This window comes from Dermacentor silvarum, chromosome 3 (genome assembly GCF_013339745.2).
Source record: "Dermacentor silvarum isolate Dsil-2018 chromosome 3, BIME_Dsil_1.4, whole genome shotgun sequence".
Classification (NCBI taxonomy): Eukaryota; Metazoa; Arthropoda; class Arachnida; order Ixodida; family Ixodidae; genus Dermacentor; species Dermacentor silvarum.
This window is the reverse complement of record NC_051156.1, coordinates 57,150,226-57,167,569: the sequence shown is the minus strand read 5'-3', so window position 1 is coordinate 57,167,569 and position 17,344 is coordinate 57,150,226. Positions and strand designations below refer to the sequence as shown.

At 47.8% G+C, this 17,344-nt stretch overlaps 1 protein-coding gene across 1 annotated transcript in view; it reads right to left on the bottom strand.

Annotated features, from left to right (window-relative positions):
- LOC125944237 (fatty acid synthase-like) overlaps window positions 1-17,344 on the bottom strand; it is a 92,281-nt gene that overhangs the window by 55,451 nt on the left and 19,486 nt on the right. The window contains exons 3-4 of the mRNA XM_049664567.1: window positions 11,077-11,403; window positions 310-510 (exon numbers count right to left, since the gene is read on the bottom strand). Coding sequence (XP_049520524.1) covers window positions 310-510; window positions 11,077-11,403 — 528 coding nt within the window. The remainder of the gene's footprint in view (window positions 1-309; window positions 511-11,076; window positions 11,404-17,344) is intronic.

Sequence of the window (17,344 nt, the reverse complement as noted above, 5' to 3'; positions counted from 1 at the left end):
ATGTATTGAAGCTGCTTTAATAACCCTAAACAATGAGTTCTTCGAAAGTTTTATTACTGCGTCTCAATACTCACGTGGTTACCCATTTGTGGGCTTATTTTTTCTTGTGTTCTTTCGGAGACTTGCAGGTATCGTTTTAGTTGGCCATTGACAACAAGAAAGTGCCCTATTTCGTCGGCACCGCTGACGGGTAGCTATTACAGTGCTTAAGCCACACATTAAGCTCTTGTGTTCAACACTGGGGTGTATCACATAAAAGCAGCAGAGTCGTCATGGTGTAAGAAAAGCACCACCGGGTTCAATACGTACGCCGAGAGTCAAATGTCTTGCACTTTCCATCTGGTGAAAGCATGCCGAGGCTCATATAACCTAGCGATTTCGTAGCCTTAAGAGTGATCAGACTTCCGCCCACGATGGCCGCCTCACACTGTCCCGTGCGGAGTGCCATCATGGCTTCGTTCAGGGCCACGAGTGTCGATGAGCACGCTGTCTCGACCGCAACGCTTGGTCCTGCGGGTGTGCATCGACAGAGTGGGAAACAAGAATAGTAATCGTTTGTTGTCACAACATGTTTCGTAGCGAAGCAGCAATGGATATTTTACTCTAAATAGATTCAAAATGTTCGCATTATCGATATCAGACAAGTCTTGCAATAAAACCAACGTCATTATCAGCCTATACATTTTAACTGAAGGTGGAATTCCTCTCCCTGCGATATCTTATTACACCTCTCTTGCGTGAACATACCCTGCCCTATACTGGCAAGGTTTTATAATTTATTCACAGCGCCTTGTTCACTGGAGTCATCGACTGCGTTTCCCTTCTCACGGCAGCCATTTCGTAACTCTAATCGATTGCCCATTGTTTGCCTTACGCATTGCCTGGTCTTCCCAAACCTGTTTCTTCCTCTTAATGTCAACTAAAATGCCCACTACAAGCGCTTCCTCTTTCGCACTGCTTTCATCCTGCCTCTTAACGTTACGCCTACAATTTATCGTGCTATCTTTCGTTGCACTGTCTTTAACTGCAAATTAATACACCTAAGAAGCGGGAATGCCTCGGGGCTTGTTCCATTTTCTCCGAGAGCAATGAGCTCTATAGATTCCTCCTCATACACTCCTTGCTAACGCGTACAGGCTCGTCTTGCTTACGGCGTGTAGGCACGCTGCAATTATGCTTATTTCGAAAATAAGTTCATGGCACAAGAAGTTACTTTTTCGGCAACAGCTCATTTCAATCGTCAGCTATGAAAAATGGTCTCGGATCACAAACCGAACACATAGAATGTTTTCAGTAACTTTTAATTCAATATACTTATATATGTTCTGCATTTGCGAAACCACGATAATGACTTGTCCCCTACATATGTGCCACAAGACGTTCGCCAGCTAAAGGAAATCCTCACGAAAACCTAAATATCAAACACCAAGGGACCCCTACTGCCGTGTGAAGTATTATTTTCTCAGAATATTCTGCTTCGTCTTGCGCCCCAAATTTATGCAGAATGCCGCACTTCTTTGCAACAGATACATTGCACGAATAAATTCGAAACTGATAGCCAACATAGGCTCATAATCAAGAAGTATGTTTGAGGACTGACAAACTTCAAATTTCAATATTTCAGATCATTCGCAAAGACAGTTTTTATAAAGCTGATTAGTGAAGTTCATTATACTCGCGGACAACTTTCTGTGGCAATAAAGGGAAAGCTACGGGCGTGTGGCTGCTGCACATGTGTTACCGTGCCAAGTAGTCCGGCAGCGTTTGACAGTGCTTTTGGTTGCTCGGAACAGACGCTGAATCGACGCAGCTTCCACGTGCAACGGTTTCGCAGTTGCTCAGATGCGTAAGAGAAAAGCCGCGAAACAAGCAAGCTTTTACACTCAGTGCTGTGTTCTGTCTAATTTAACTGCTGCTAATAAAGTGTGTATGTTTTCTCTTCCACAGCCTACACTAACGTGGATTTAAACGCGGGACTCTTTAAAAACGCTGTCACTTGTGTGCGCTTTGCCTCCGTAGCTTTCCCTTCATAGCCACTGAAAGTTGTCCGCGAGTATAGAGTGAGGTTGGTGGTTTATGGTTTGGGCTCCGTGTTTTCGATGTTTACTTTTCTTGAAAATCGGTGGGTGTTCATCGGAGTTTATATTTCTGGCGGAAATTCGGCATTTATCGGAGTTTGTTCCCGTAAATCCCCAATTCTCCGAAATTCGGATTTTTACATTAATCTCAAAACCCGAAAATCGTAGATCAACTAATATCTGAATACTAAAATATCAAAACACACGAAGCACATTTTATTTTTCCTAGAACGTTTGATTGTAGAAAAACGTATACGCACAAGCGAAATACTTGAACACAGAAGACCTTTAATTTTCCGTATAACAACCTCAGCTTAAAGCTTATTGCAAAACACGCAAGCATACTTTGCGAGATTGTTGTTAGTGATTGAAGCACGCTCATTTCTATTGATGACTCTCAGCTTTGAAAACGCCCTTTCAACGTTAACGCTAGAAAGAGGAAGCGCCAGAAGACGCAGCGCGCAGCGAGAAAGCACTGGCCACTCGGCATTGTGAAGTCTCCAAAATCACAGGGGTTTAACAATGTTACGTATTTCATAGCTCTGATAGTTCGCAAAATCACTCAGGAGCTGGCTCAAGTCGTCAGTTTAAAGAAGCACTAATTCAAAAATAGGCGCATAGGTTTCCAATGCGCAGGGAAGCTCATGCTTCACATTTGGGTTCACAATTTGAACTCAGTACCAAAACGATTCTTTGGTGTATTGGAGTTGATCGCACAGGTTCCTCTCAGATGTCTGTCTCCACTTTTCGGTGACAGCAGCGTAGTATCCGTTAAAGTCTGCGACAGTCGTTAAGCGTTGATTCTCGTCAAGCAGGTCCAACATACTTGTGACATCTGATGCGAAGACCTCGGTTGGATACCGCCATTGACTGATGAGTGCGTGCAAACGAACCCCCAGTATGAGATAAACTTGGTGCACCAAGCTACTCTCTGCCTCAAGTTCCTTAATGGTTGAGATCAGGGCAAACGCATTGGTCTTCAGAAACCTCATCTTAACGAGCAAGTCGTGCACAGCTTCAGGCGATGAAACAAGACTCCTTAGCTTCTCACACTTCGTCCCCTTGGCTTCGTCGCTTCTCAAGAAAGACAAAATGGTACGCCAGTAGTTCAAAATATCTTCTAGAGCTTCATAAAAAGAGAACCACCTCGACGGACATACGGTTTTCAGCGACTTGATGGTCATACCCATGGCCAAGCAAATCGGAGTTTATCGGATAAATCCGAATTGTCAAAACTTTTACCGGCAAATGTTTATCGGATTTTTTCGGATAAAACCAAAAACACGGAGCCCTCTTTATGGTCTTGCATTGCAGTTAGAACGCGTCGCCAGATGACGGCTAGGTTGCGTTGTCCCACTGCTGTTATCTCGCACCGTCCGCTATTCTTTAGACAGCGGTTTAGTTGCTTGGAGGATTCTTCTGGATGGCGCCGTATCGCAGCGTCATCTCGTAAGCAGCAATGAGTCTTGGGCTGGTTGACGAACAGCCGACGAATTTATATTGGTTGCTTTTGCCGGTGTTTCGGACGAGGGCTAATATTGTCACTTAGTAGTGACGGTGAAGGAAACAGTCGCAAAACTGTGAATGACGAAACTGACTTTTTATTGGGCGCACTTGTGCTCACAAAAGCAAGTGACACTTAAAGCACACCGATAGCGGCGAGCACCTTCGGCGATCGTCGAAATCTGATCAGCGGGTCAAACGCGTCGGCTCTTGTACATGAGTCATCGAAGGTTCCAGAGTAATCGCTGGTACCTGCGTGTCTTCCAGAAAGTACTATAAAATTCGCGTCGCGCATACGTGCAATCAGATTGCACAACGTTCGGTGACAACAGACATCGGATAGAACCATCGATTACATTCGAGAAACTTGCGATACATGCAGGCGCGTCCTGCGCTGAGCGATAACATTTGTTAGATGGTGAAACGCGGTCACCCAAAAAGAGAAACAAGTACATATGTCAATCAATACCTCACCCTTAAAGAGCAGTCCCGATGCTACAAACACGAAGGCGAAAACAAAACCACGCATATTAAATAAAGAAAAAAACAACAAAGAAACAAAGTCCCCAAGTTCGTTAGCGGGCGTAGAAAGGCTTAAGACGCGCCACGTGGATGACTTCAGGTCGTGCCCTGCGCCACTGTGATTGGAAAATGCTGTCTGGAACGACCTCACAGCAATATGTCGTTCGGCAATATGTCAGATGATCTTGTAGGGTCCTAAATAGCGTCGCAACACTTTCTCGCTAAGTCCTCGTCGGCGTATTGGATTCCAGACCCAAACACGGTCACCGGGCTGCTACTCGACGTAGCCTAGTCGAATATTGTAGTGTCGGTCCTCTGCTTGGTTCTTGATGGGGAGGAACGTGAGCTGTCGGGCTTCTTAGGCGCGCGGGAGATAGGCAGCGACGTCGAGATTCTCTTCGTCGGTGACGTGTGGCGAAGGTTACGTACGGCAGGACGGCATCCGACGTCTTGTGCTCGACGTCGACGTATATTGCAATCATGTCGGCGAGGGTTTCTTCAGCCACTCCGTAAGAACATTCAACTTAGTGTGCCAGACCGAAATGTTTTTCGTTCTGGTTTTAATCTCGTTCCACTGCAAAAAGTTCTGTTCCGGTTCTGCTCCGGAACGAAAAAAAAAATCATCCGAAACGGTTCACAACGGTTTTGGTTCGCATTAAAAAATTTTCAAGCAAAGTAAGGATAAAACCATAGTATTTATTTTTCTCTATAAATTGAGAATAGCTTTCTAAGTATTTATGCTTCTCAATACATTTCTTAAATATTTTTCTCTCAATTTATTTGCCTATACAGCTGACGACGAGGGCTTGCACTCATAGAGTTTCTCACTACATTACCTAGAGGGAAAACTGGCGCTGCTGCGCTGTGGTATCCATGGGAATGCCGGTACATTGTGACTTCGGATTAGTATCGTTCTTGGAGAGCCAGAACGCCTTGAAGACCCACCTGGCTAGCTCCGTTCCATCTGTCACAATGATTCAGTTCCTGCTAAAACAGCACGTAAAAACTGCTTTAGCTTTATTATTACACAAAAACATGTTTTGTTTAATTTTGAGGACTTACTATTGGATGCACAATTATATGAAACGTAAAAAGTATCAGTTGGCCGCTAAAGTTGGAGGGGAGACGACAAGATCATCTCTCGCTTTGGAACACCTGGTCGTCTGTTCTTGCTTTTCTTCGCTTGATTCTGCATTGTAGGTGAGTGAACTTTATTGAGAGATGTCATATGGGTGAATGAAAGCCTTTTATGTAGATTTTACTTTAAGAACACATTATTTGTGTAGCCATATCCACGTTCTAGACGAAGCCTCGTTCAACACCAGCCAACACAAGCCTCGCAGACATATCCCGTCATTCCCATGAGGGCACGGCGCCCTTTAATCAACTCGCTTAGACGGTGCTGCCAGTCTACCCTCTAGGTGTTATAGTGAGAAACTCTATGCTTGCACTAGTCTTGTCCTCAGTGACACCGTGCTTGCTGCGCGCTAATATAAATTATGAATTTTGAGATCATGCTCAATGCCTTGTTAAGGCACTGAGCATGATCTCAGAAGCAGCACGTCATCGAATGTACTCACCGAAATGCGAGACCGCTGTTCCGATAAAACGAACATAAACGAACGATAAACCTTCAGCAACAAAGCGTTGTACCCGTAGAAAACGAAAGGATTAGCTCTTCAGCGCGCAAGCCCTGGATTTTGCTGCGATGCCAATCTGCAAGTGCCGTAGTAAGTGTCTCATTATAACTCTATGGCTAGTGCACCGAGCGGCAGGCTTAGATTAGTGGAGTGCTCGACCGGCTATCGTTCGAACTATCGCTGCCTGAGATACGCACTGATTCTCACGTTGCCGGACGTCGGTTGTTGCGGATTGCCGACTTTCCCTTTGAACCGAAAGTCGATAAAAATATTTCGGTTTCACTCCGGAACAAAATAATGAATAACGTTTCGGTAACGTTTTCTTTCCGGTAAAAAATATCGGTCTTTTTTGTTTTTGTTTTCGTTCCTTTCCCATGCACTGCCATTCGTCTGCGGGTGGTAGGCAGTTTTCCTCCTGTGGCTTGTCTGGCTGTATTGCAAAATGGCTTGGGTGAGCACTGCAGTGAAGGCCGTTCCTCTGTCGGCGATGAGGACTTCTGGGGCACCATGTCGCAGCAGGATGCTCTCGACGAAGAATTTGGCATTTATACTTATAGCCCACACGAAACTGGCGAAGCTTCCCCCCAAGAAGCGTTTCCAGACGTGGACCACCATGTACCTGTTGCTGTTCCAACTCTCATGACATCCGGGGCAGACAAAGTAACCAGACAACCTCTTCGAGGCTGCGCAAGATCAAGCAAGCCAGTGTAGCGTTTTTAAGAGGTAAGAAATGCTGTAAAATGCGGTATCAAACCGCCCAGTCATGTGCGCGATGTCAATGCGCATGCGCCAAGTTCCTTTTCTATGTTCACTCTCAAGTTCCCCCTTTCCACTTTACTTATGTGCATATATGCATGCAATAAACGCGTGTGCGTCGTTCTCGGCTAACACTGGATCGTCAACGTCGCCCTTCTTGTATGACGGCAGCTGGGCTGCCGCTACTATGCTACCATGGCCTGTCGAGTAAACCTGACAGTGGCCTGTCAAGCAGACCTGTCATTAAACAAGACAGGTCTGCCACTTCAATCCTCCTAACACCTAGTCCATCATGCGCTGGAACGTTGCAGGCGTCGAGCACAGTTCGAATGACATGGCCTTGAACTCATTGAGGCGGTCTGGTGCTATGAAGGCGGTCTTTTCGTGAACCCTCTCGTCGACTTCTGTTTTCCAGTAGCCAGTCTTGAGATCCATCGACGAGAAGTATTTAGCGTTGCAGAGCCGATCCTATGCGTGGTCTATCCATAGGAGGGGGTATACGCCCTTCATTATTTTGTTCAAGCGGGGATAATTGACGCAGAAACCTAGTGTTCCGTCCTTTTTCTTCACCAAGACCACAAGAGACGCCCCGGGGGTTTTCGAGGGCTGTCGTCGCGCAGCATTACGCCGAATTGTTGCCTTATAGCTTTTCGTTCGCGCCTCAACACTCGGTAAGGGCTCCAGTGGAGTGGTAAAGCGGATTCTGAGGTTATTATGCGATGCTTCGCAACTGGTGTTTGACGAATCCTCGATGTCGTCGAAAAGCAGTCTTTGTATCGTCGGAGAAGACCTTCGAGCTTTTGTTGCTTACTCATGGGGAGGCTTCAATTTATGTCGAAGACTGGTTCGCGAACTATGGTCGGCGAGGCAGATGTGGAAGAATCCGAGAGGACAAACCCAGGGAGCCACTGACCTTTCCCGGATCGTCAGCTGGCTGGTGATATAAGAAAGGATCGCGACATTCTACAATTGTAATTCTGAGAAAAATTGCGCTATATGTATTTCTCCTTGGAAGATACCACGAGGACCTCATATGAGAACCAAGAGTCAACCCTAACGACATGGGACCTGTTTCGCAACGGCTTCCTGCAAACCTATACGAGCATGGTGCGCGAGGAAAGGGCAGACGTTTGCTAGAAGCCCGAGTGCCGCTCCCGAACGAGAACGCTGCCATTTAGAAGGAAGAGATCACGCGTCTCTTCCCCCAGGCCGACCCAGATATGTCTGAGGAGAAAATTCGTTTCCCCCTGCTGGGAGTAAAGGAAGAACTCCTCGGCGGATTATTTCGCATCCCGCCCAGCACAGTTACGTAATTCTCCACGTGAGGCCATCGACCATCGAGAAGACGCTAGAGATGCGCAGTAGGCAATCTCACCGTCTTGTGCTTAAGCCCAAGTACGAAGTCCAAGCAGTTGGCTCCGAAGAGCTCGGAGAAACCATTAGGGCAGTCGTATGCGAAGAACTGCGTAAAATATTCCCTGCGTCGCAGCCTCAATTTGCCTTGATCAGCGACATTGTGAAACAAGAAATTCAGCGGTCACTGGGAGTTCAAGATGTGCAGCCCGAATCGCGGCAGGCACAGCCTGAAGCAATGACATACGCCACCGTCAGCTGCGTTTCCCGCGCCTGCGCCAGGGCGCAGTAATGCCGCAGTTACATCGCCAGCAACTCCCACCGCCCCCGCCAGCCCCCCCCCCCCTTCCTTCTGGGAGACTGCGCTGACCAGCTCAGACCCACAAGAGCAGCGACGGCTGATCCAGCGGGCACGTGGGGTGGCGCGTGGCAATGGGCCCCTGAAATAAGGGCTCCACCCTACGAGTAAGTCGTCCCACCTCATGAACAATAAATGTTTTTTTTTTCTCTCTCTCTGTCTCGGCACTGACTTCCTAAACCAACACGGAGCGATCAACGACCTGATGTCCAAGTTGATAACGCTATGTGGAGACCAAGCGATTCCACCGGAGAGTTCTCTGAGTTACCATGTCTTGAGTGTGCCGAAGATCAAGTCAACGTCAGGCCTCGATCCAGTATCATTATTTCCGTTGGTGCGAAAACACGTGCAGACGTAGAAGTCGTCGTCGAGGGTGACGAACACATGCTGCTCGACCGTCAAATTCGCGTCGCAAGAGGAATCGCTAAACTGCACGGAGGAAAAGCGAAAGCAGTGCAGACATTCTTCAGTCCAGAATTTAAAACCCTGAACAAAGGAACGAAGATCGCCTGCATGGAAGAAGTTACAGCAGTTACCGATACTTTGGCCCTCTCAGATTCAGACGAACCTGCAACGACGGTCTGTGTTACTGCACCAGCCTTCGATATTATTTGGAGTATTCCCGGGCTTAATAAAGCCTGCTCAAAATTCTCCTCAAGCACTACAAGGGCTGTTTATCGTCGTCATCAAAGGTTCAAGAAATACCAGTTGCTAATGATCGCAAAATAACCGAAGAATGCGCTCGACGACTTCGCCAGAGCCTTTACCGAGTTGATGCGCGAGAGCGTGAAGCTATAAGGTAAAGCAAATGCTGTGCGACGGCATCGCCCAGCCGCCGAAATGCCCGTCAGCATCTCCTGTAGTGTTGGTGAAGAAAAAAAATTACTGTCACCTGCACAAAACCACGACGAAGGGCTTATACTTTCTCCCACGCATAGGCGACGCGTTGAACCGTTGAACCGCCTGCAATGCAAATTATTTTTCGTCTCTATGGACCTCAAGACGGGCTACGGGCAAATAGAATTCGACGCGAGGGATAGACAGAAGGCCGTCTTTATCACGCCAGACGAGCTCTATGAATTCAACGTGATGCCATTTGGTCTTTGCTCGGCACCCGCAACTTTCCATCCTGTAATGGAGATGGTATTGGCTGGTTTGAAATGGCCGACCTGTTTTGTCTCCCTTGATGACATCGTCGTCTTTATCTCAAAACTTCGATGATCACGTTAAGTGCGTTGCGGTAGTACTAGAGGCCATCAAGTCATCTGGGCTGACCCTGAAGTCGGAGACATGCCGCTTCGCTTACGAAGAACTTCTGTTCCTGGACCACGTCATCTACAAGTCAGGAGTCCATCCTAGTCCGCAGAAAACAACTGCCATTCCAAACTTTCCGCAGCCCGTCGACTAGGAGGCAGTGCGCAGGCTTCTCGGTCTGTGTGCCTACAATAGGCGTTTTGTCAATAACTTCTCACGCATTACCGCGCCTCTGACTCTTGTCACAAAATATGACGTCGAATTTAAGTGGCAAACACCCCAAGTAGTTGCATTTGAGAAATTGAAACTTCGTCTGTAGTCGCCACCAGTACTCGCCCACTTCGACGAAAACCGACGATACCTAAATTCATACCGATGTAAGCAGCGTATGCCTCGGTGCTGTTCTAGTCTAGAGGAAACACGGATTTGAAAGGGACGTATCATCCTATGCTAGCTGGTCGTTGTGAAAACCGGAAGCCAGTTATAGAAGGACGGAAAAGAAATACCTTGCCATAAATAGGCCTACCACGAAATTTTACCCTCACCTATATGGCTAATATTGAAAGTCGTAAGCGACCATGATGCACTGTGTTGGCTAGCCAATCGAAAAGACCTTTCCGACCGCCTACCGAAGTGAAGCCTCCGACTGCTAGAATTCAACTCCACCGTGACATGCAAGTCCGGACGAATACACCGATGCCGACTGCCTCTCCCCCACTCCTATTGACCCGCCGCCACAAATGATCAGGACGACGACTTTTCCCTGGGGCCTCTTCCCTCCGAACAGCAGCGAGCAGAAGCGGAGCTAGCAAGTCTTATCGAGTTCTTTGAAGGGAAGACCGACTTTGTCCCGAGGATATTTAAGTGCGGATTTCCTCGTTTTCATTTCAAAACGATGTCCCCGTAAAGAAAAAACTGCTCGACAGTCCGCGCCAACCACATTCTGGCTCTGCCTTCAGCACTGCGGCCAGAGGTTCTCCACGCCCTTCCTGATGACTCAATGACAAGGTATGTCAGGTTTTCCCGTACGCTCGCGAGGATTCAGGAGAAGTATTACTAGCCACGCTTGAACGCCGACGTCGGCCACTACGTCACGTCTTGCCAAGACTGCCAGCGACCCAAGACAACTACAACGTCATATATGCTCACTACAACGCGACAATATGAAAGAAAAAAGACACAGGAATATCATGTATATTCGGTGTAGCATTATCTTAAATGTTTCATGTCGCAAAATATGACTTTATTACACCATGGAAGCCATCGCAGACCTGAACTTATTTACAACCGTATGAACGAAGTGAGATGTTTTTAGGATCAGGGGCTACAGCCTGCCCCTTGCGCTCCCGACGAAAACATCGTATGTAGCATGCTGAAAGCATGAAGGTGTACAAATAAAAGGCAATTATTCGCAACTTCGTGTTCACGATTTGCAGTTGTATTATACGACGCCATTTGTTTCGTTGAAAGTGTCTCGGGTCTAAGACGACCGCACTGCGAAACGCGTAAAGTGAAACTTCTACGACATCGCTTCTTGTGTATAACTTCTGCAGCGTTGCCCGCTAAGTGTGGATCGGTGTATACAGATCTTACAGCTTTAAAAAGCACTTACCGTTGAAGTCCAAAGTGTAGGAAATGCGGTTTGCGAACATGGCCCGGTTGTTGCCAAGCAAGACATAGCCGTTGATACTTTCGGCATCACCGCCAATTGCGCCCTCGGACTCGGAGTCGGAGCAGCCGATGAAGACACCCACGTTGCGACCCCGCATCGTCGCAGGGTCGTAGCCGGCATCCACGATGGCCTCGTACGAGGTTTCCTGCAGCATCCGCATCTGGGGGTCCATCAAATGAGCCTGTTTCGGGTTGACACCGAAAAACTGGGCGTCGAAACGGGAGAGGTCACGAATTGTGCCCTTTCGTTCAGGCACGCCAAGATATCCTGCAAGTGAAGAAGGTGCGAAAACATTGAAATTAAGAAAAATTTAAATTTGAGATATTACGTACGAAAACAAAGCTACAATTATGAGGCGCGCGTGGTGGGGGACTCTGGAATAATTTTGACCACCGGGGGTTCTTTAACATGCCGCCAGTGCAGGATACACGGGTTTTTGCATTTCGATATGGCCGCCACAGCCGGCGTTTCATCCCACGCCCTTGGCCTTAGCACCGCAACGCCATATCCACCACTTCACCATGGCGGGTAATACGTTGAGACGATAAATACATGTATTCGCTGTCTCGTAGTGTAATTAACAATTATTGCGAGCCAGTTGTTTCGTTTCTTCACTAGATGATCATATTCCGACGCGCCGTGGTGGCGCAGTTTCTACTGCATTCTCCTGCTGCGTACGAGGTGATGGGTTTGGTCCCCGCCCCCAACTGGGCAGAATGAAAAAACACCGGGAAAAGCCGTGCACTTACATTGAGGTGCACGTCAATCAATCATGGAAGTTATTCAGGAGCGCTCCAATACAGCGTCCATCATAGCTCCAATGTTGCCTTGAGACGCTATACCCCAGGAATCAATCACTCATGCATATTGTGACCTAAATCTGATAATACTAAGGATGTTTAAGAAAGAATTGGCAGTGCTTAGTAGAAAATAGTAGGCAATATTAAAGGACAGAAAGCGAAGGAATAGCTTGTTCAGCGAATTGGTACATGGTACAGCGTAGTGGAATGCCAGCAAATGGCAATGAAATCAGAAGAAAATATCACCAGAGAGAAACAGGCAGAATGAGTGGGAGGGTCCTGGACTAACAACTGACTTTATTTCCTAGAAACGACGTCCCGCAAGACCAAATGGTGCATGCATGACAGCACGGTAATCATGCTTACTACAAACGACAATCTTTTGTCTAGAAAGCGACGCTTTACTTGTCGGGAACACAGATGGCGCGTTCACACACTTGCCCGGACCGAGTTTGTAGATACGAGAACCTTGTAATAGCTATGTTCTGCTGCGTCTTAGCTTGCCCGACGATGGAAACTACAGTTAAGGAGTCCAACCTGACTGTTCACAACGCAACGGAAGATTGCCGCGCGTATCTGTGGGAACTAAATTAATTTTAAAAATTTAATTGTGGGTTTTCACGTGCGAAAACCACGATCTTATTATGAGGCACGCCGTAGTGGGGGACGCAGGAATAGCTTGGACCACCTGGGGTTCTTTACCGTGCACCTAAATCTAAGTACACAGGTGTTATCGCATTTCGCCTCCATCGAAATGCGGCTGCCATGACCGGCATTTGATACCAGGACCTCGTGCTAAGCAGCCCAATACTATGGCCACTAAGCAACCACTGTGGATCGGAAGGAAGTAAATTGCCCTGTTCACGCATCCTATCGTTAGTACACCTACCCGACTGCAGTACGTATTCTTTATCACCGATCATCAGAATCTTATAAACACACGTGTCCCACCTACTATATTTTTTTCAATTGTGCAGTACAATACTCGAGATTTTGGGAACCGTGCTGGGAAACTTGGCTAGCCAACTTGCAAGGCACAGACAAAGAAGTTTTAGGCGTTACTAGCAGCAACCATTCTTAGTTTGCGTCAAGTGCCGTGTAGGTTCGTCATTGCAACTGCATTTTTATTCTCCTGGTTGCACTCTTCGCGATCACTATGGCTTCTGTGTTGCATTTTTTGCCGCCTGTGTAACATTTAAAGCAAAGTTGTGATCATAGACTGATGGCAACTTGCCGTCAACAGTCCCTCAGCTTGTTTGTCGAAACTGTTTTGTAGCGTTAGATACACTGGCCTAGCCAAGCCCGTTTCGCGCGGCACATCAAGAGCCGTGCTGCGCATGCGCAAGGATCAGTGATGTCACACGGCTTGCGCACCGGAGCCACCGGAGCCGGCACCTCTCGCGCACTCCGCCGCCGCCGCGCGCGACTCACCACTACCGGTCTGCGCATTCCAGAGGAGTGACGTCGTAGCCGTGGTAGGCGCACTGGCGCCGGCGCGCGCTCGCTGTGCAGTCGCCGTCTGACACTGCGCTGGAGCCGCTGCGCTTCTGACTGGCGTTTGCCAGTGTGGTATAGCCATGGAGAAGGAGAGCGCAAATGCTGCTCAACAGCGCAGAAGAACGGAGAAGCTTGACTCATCGGATCCCGAAGTAGTTGCCTGGCAATTAGCGGTTGAGCGTAGGAGGAATGAACAGAAGAAGGCTATATACATGTGCCACATAATACGTATACCGCGTGTGTGTCTTGGGGCAGCAGTAAGCATGACAATCAAGCTAATCCTTGACAATCTAGACAACCAGGAAAGCTAACAATAATCAGCTGAACCTTTGCTAACGCTACGTATATCCTGGCATAGCCGAGCTAAGCCACTGCAACTTTTTCGTCTGATGCGTACGACTCTTCACATACCGGTACATTGCGTAGGCACATTTCGGGAATACCTTGCCTAAGAACTTTCGAGTGCCACGACCCGTACGGTAGCAGCCCATTTTTTTGTCCTCGGACTGTAAATCTAGCAGGAAATTTATCCTTCTATCACCATGGTGATAGAAAGTTAATAACACATCTAAAAACCTAACGGAGTTTTTCTGTTGCGGTTCGTGAGTGAAACGAAGGTGACTTGAGCAAGCCTGAAACACTTATAGAGTACCATGATTGACGTCAGTAAGGCTGTCACTTGTTTCGAAATTTCAAATAAAAACAAAATCATTATTCTATCAATATATAGCGGCAACTGGCTCACCATTCAAAGCATCTAATAAAATCTCGGCAAATTTTGCTAAAACGGCCCAAAATCGGCGCTACGCATGAACGCATACAAATTCAATTCATTTGCAGAAACAGCTTGGCGTGACATTTTGCGAAAATTGCCGAAAGGTAAAAAGATGAAAGTTTCATAAAATTCTCTGTTGAGAGGCCGCAACTATCTTGACAAGATGTCTCTCCTTGGCATTCAATACACTCTTGCACTGCTACGCACAGTTCTTAATAAAGCACAGAACATCATATTGTCGCGGTACAACGCCAAGAGAAAACAGGGAGACGTTCTTCAAGAACAGCAGGACAACCTGTTCAAGCAAAACAACACAGAGACACGTGTTCTTCGTCGTCGCAAGAATCCCACTGACCCACTAGACGGAGTCCGTTATTGCCACCATCGTCGTTGTCTGCCTAGAGCACACGTGTCATTTGTCCCAGAGAGCATCGTCCCGATGCTAGACCAGAAGTGCCATTTCCAGAAGTGAGGGTCTCTCGCATAGTCATTCGCTCACATACGGCTTCATGCGTACAACATGCAAAAGTTCAGGACGGTGCGGGCGGCGCCACGTACAGTTGGGGCTATCGGGGACGACCTCGTATGTGACATCACCGAGTCGCCGCAATACTCGATATGGGCCGAAGTATCGCCTTAGCAGCTTTTTGGAGAGGCCTTGTTTCCGTATGGGTGTCCAAACCCACACTATGTCGCCGAATTCAAAGGTTACCGTTCTACGGTGAGCATCATAGCGGCCGGCGTCGTAGTCTGGCGGATCCGCAAGCGGGCAAGCTGCAGAGCCTCTTCGGCGCGTTGCGTAAACACATCGGCGTCCGTGTCAGTGTCGTCAAATTCCCGTGGAAACATTGTATAAACATCGTTCGTACATCCAGGCCATGAACAAGACTGAACGGAGTCATGCGCGTCGTCTCTTGTTTTGCCGTGTTGTACGCAAACCTGATATAAGAGAGGATGTCATCCCAATTTTTATGTTCTAAATCGACGTACACTGAAAGTATTCTTCAATTGTTCTATTTAGGCGCTCTGTCATTCCATTGGTTTGTGTATGGTAGGTGGTTGACTTCCGATGAGCCGTTTCACTAAGCAGGAAGACGTGATCTAAAAGTGCAGCCGTGAATGCGGTTCCTCGGTGGGTGATTACGACGCTTGGTGCGCCGTGTCGTTACACAACATTCTCAATGAAAAAGCGCGCCACCTCGGCTGCTGTGCCTCTTTGGATGGCATTTGTTTCAGCGTAACGTGTCAGATAGTCGGTTGCGAAGAGAACAAAGCGATTCACTGCAGTAGAAATAGGAAATGGGGCCAAAATAGTTATTACAATTTGATCGAATGGTGTTCGAGGAACCAGGACAGGTAGTAGGAGGCCGGCTGGTTTCGTCGAAGGCGACTTGCGCCTATGGCAGTCAAGACAAGTGCGAACGTGATGTTTTACGGTGGTGGTAAGTCTCGGCCATTAGTAGCTTTGCCGCACTGTGCCCAATGTTCCCGTGTAGCCTAAGTGGCCAGAAGTCACCTCGTTGTGACAGGCTTGAAGTACTTCCGTACGAAGAGCTGCAGGGATGACGAGCCGGGAGGGGGACCCGGTCGAAGAAAAGTTTCTTTTGGCCCGTAAGTTTCTTTTGGACTTTGGCCCGTAAACAAAACGATGACAATCCGCTAGCGAAAACTTTAGGTGCTGTCGCAGATCTTCCCTCTCATTATTTGATTAGTGCGAGCAACTCATGGTCGTCTCGTAGTAATTAAGCGATTCCAGATGTGTCCAGAACACAAAGAAATGCTGTATCTTCTTCTTCGAAAGGAGAAGCCGACTCTATGGGCGACCGAGACAGACAGTCAGCATCCGTATGTCGCTTCTCTGACTTGTACATGAGCGTTTTGTCCACCTCTTGCAGCCTTAGGCTCCAACGCGCCAATCCTCCGGACGGATCTTTAAGGTTCTTCAACAAACACAGTGAGTGGTGGTCGCTGAGAACTTTGAAAGAGCGGCCAAAAAATTATGGGCGAAATTTCATAAACACCCATACCACGGCGAGGTATTCTTTCTCAGTTGTGGAATAATTTGCCGCTGTGCGTGAGAGCGCTCTCCTTGCGTAGGCAATCACTATTTCTGTGTCCTCCTGCCACTCCACAAGAACAGCTCCCAAGCCAACATTGCTGGCATCCGTATGAAGCAATGTAGGAGCGGTTTCATCAAAGTGGGCAAGCACTGGAGGTGTCTGGAGACGTTGACGCAAGACGTTAAATGCACCTTGCTCTTCGTCGCCCCATACAAATGCAGCGTCATCTCTCGTGAGGTGAGTTAACGGCGACGCAATGCGAGCAAAGTCTGCATTAAACCGCCGCTAATAGGAGCACAGTATCCATAAGGAACCGCCGGACAGCGTTTTTATTGGATGGTACGGGAAACTGTGCGACGGCGGTAATTTTTTCAGGATCCGGGCGGAAACCGGTGTGGCTGACGACGTGACCAAAAAACTGTAGTTCCGCAAAGCCAAAGTGCCACTTCTCCGGCTTCAGAGTGAGGCCGGTGGATCCTATGGACTGCAGAACCGCTTCAAGGCGTTCAAGGTGTTCTTCAAACGTTGCAGAGGACACGATGACAACATCGAGGTACACTAAGCAGGTTTTCCACTTGAGACCCGAAAGCACAGTATCCATGAGGTGTTGGAACGTAGCAGGGGCAGAGCACAAGCCGATAGGCAAAACCTTAAATTCGTGTAGGCCGTCTGGCAACACAAAAGCAGTTTTTTCACGTTCTCTCGGGTCTACCTCGATTTGCCAATATCCGCTTTTTAAGTCCATTGAAGAGAAGTAACGTGTGTGCCGAAGCCTGTCGAGGGAATCGTCGATACGGGGAAGCGGGTACACGTATTTCTTCGTCACCTGATTTATTTTTCGGTAGTCCACACAGAAACGCAAGCTGCCGTCTTTTTTCTTGACTAGAAGTACAGGGTATGCCCAGGGATTTGTTGATGGTTGGATCACGTCGTCTTCAAGCATTTCTGTCACCTGTTTTTGTATGGCTACACGTTTCCTGGGAGCCACACGATAAGGATTTTGGTGAATCGGTCTTGTGTATCCTCTGTAATTATTCGGTGCCTTGTTAGAGGCGTCCGACCGACTCTTGACGTCG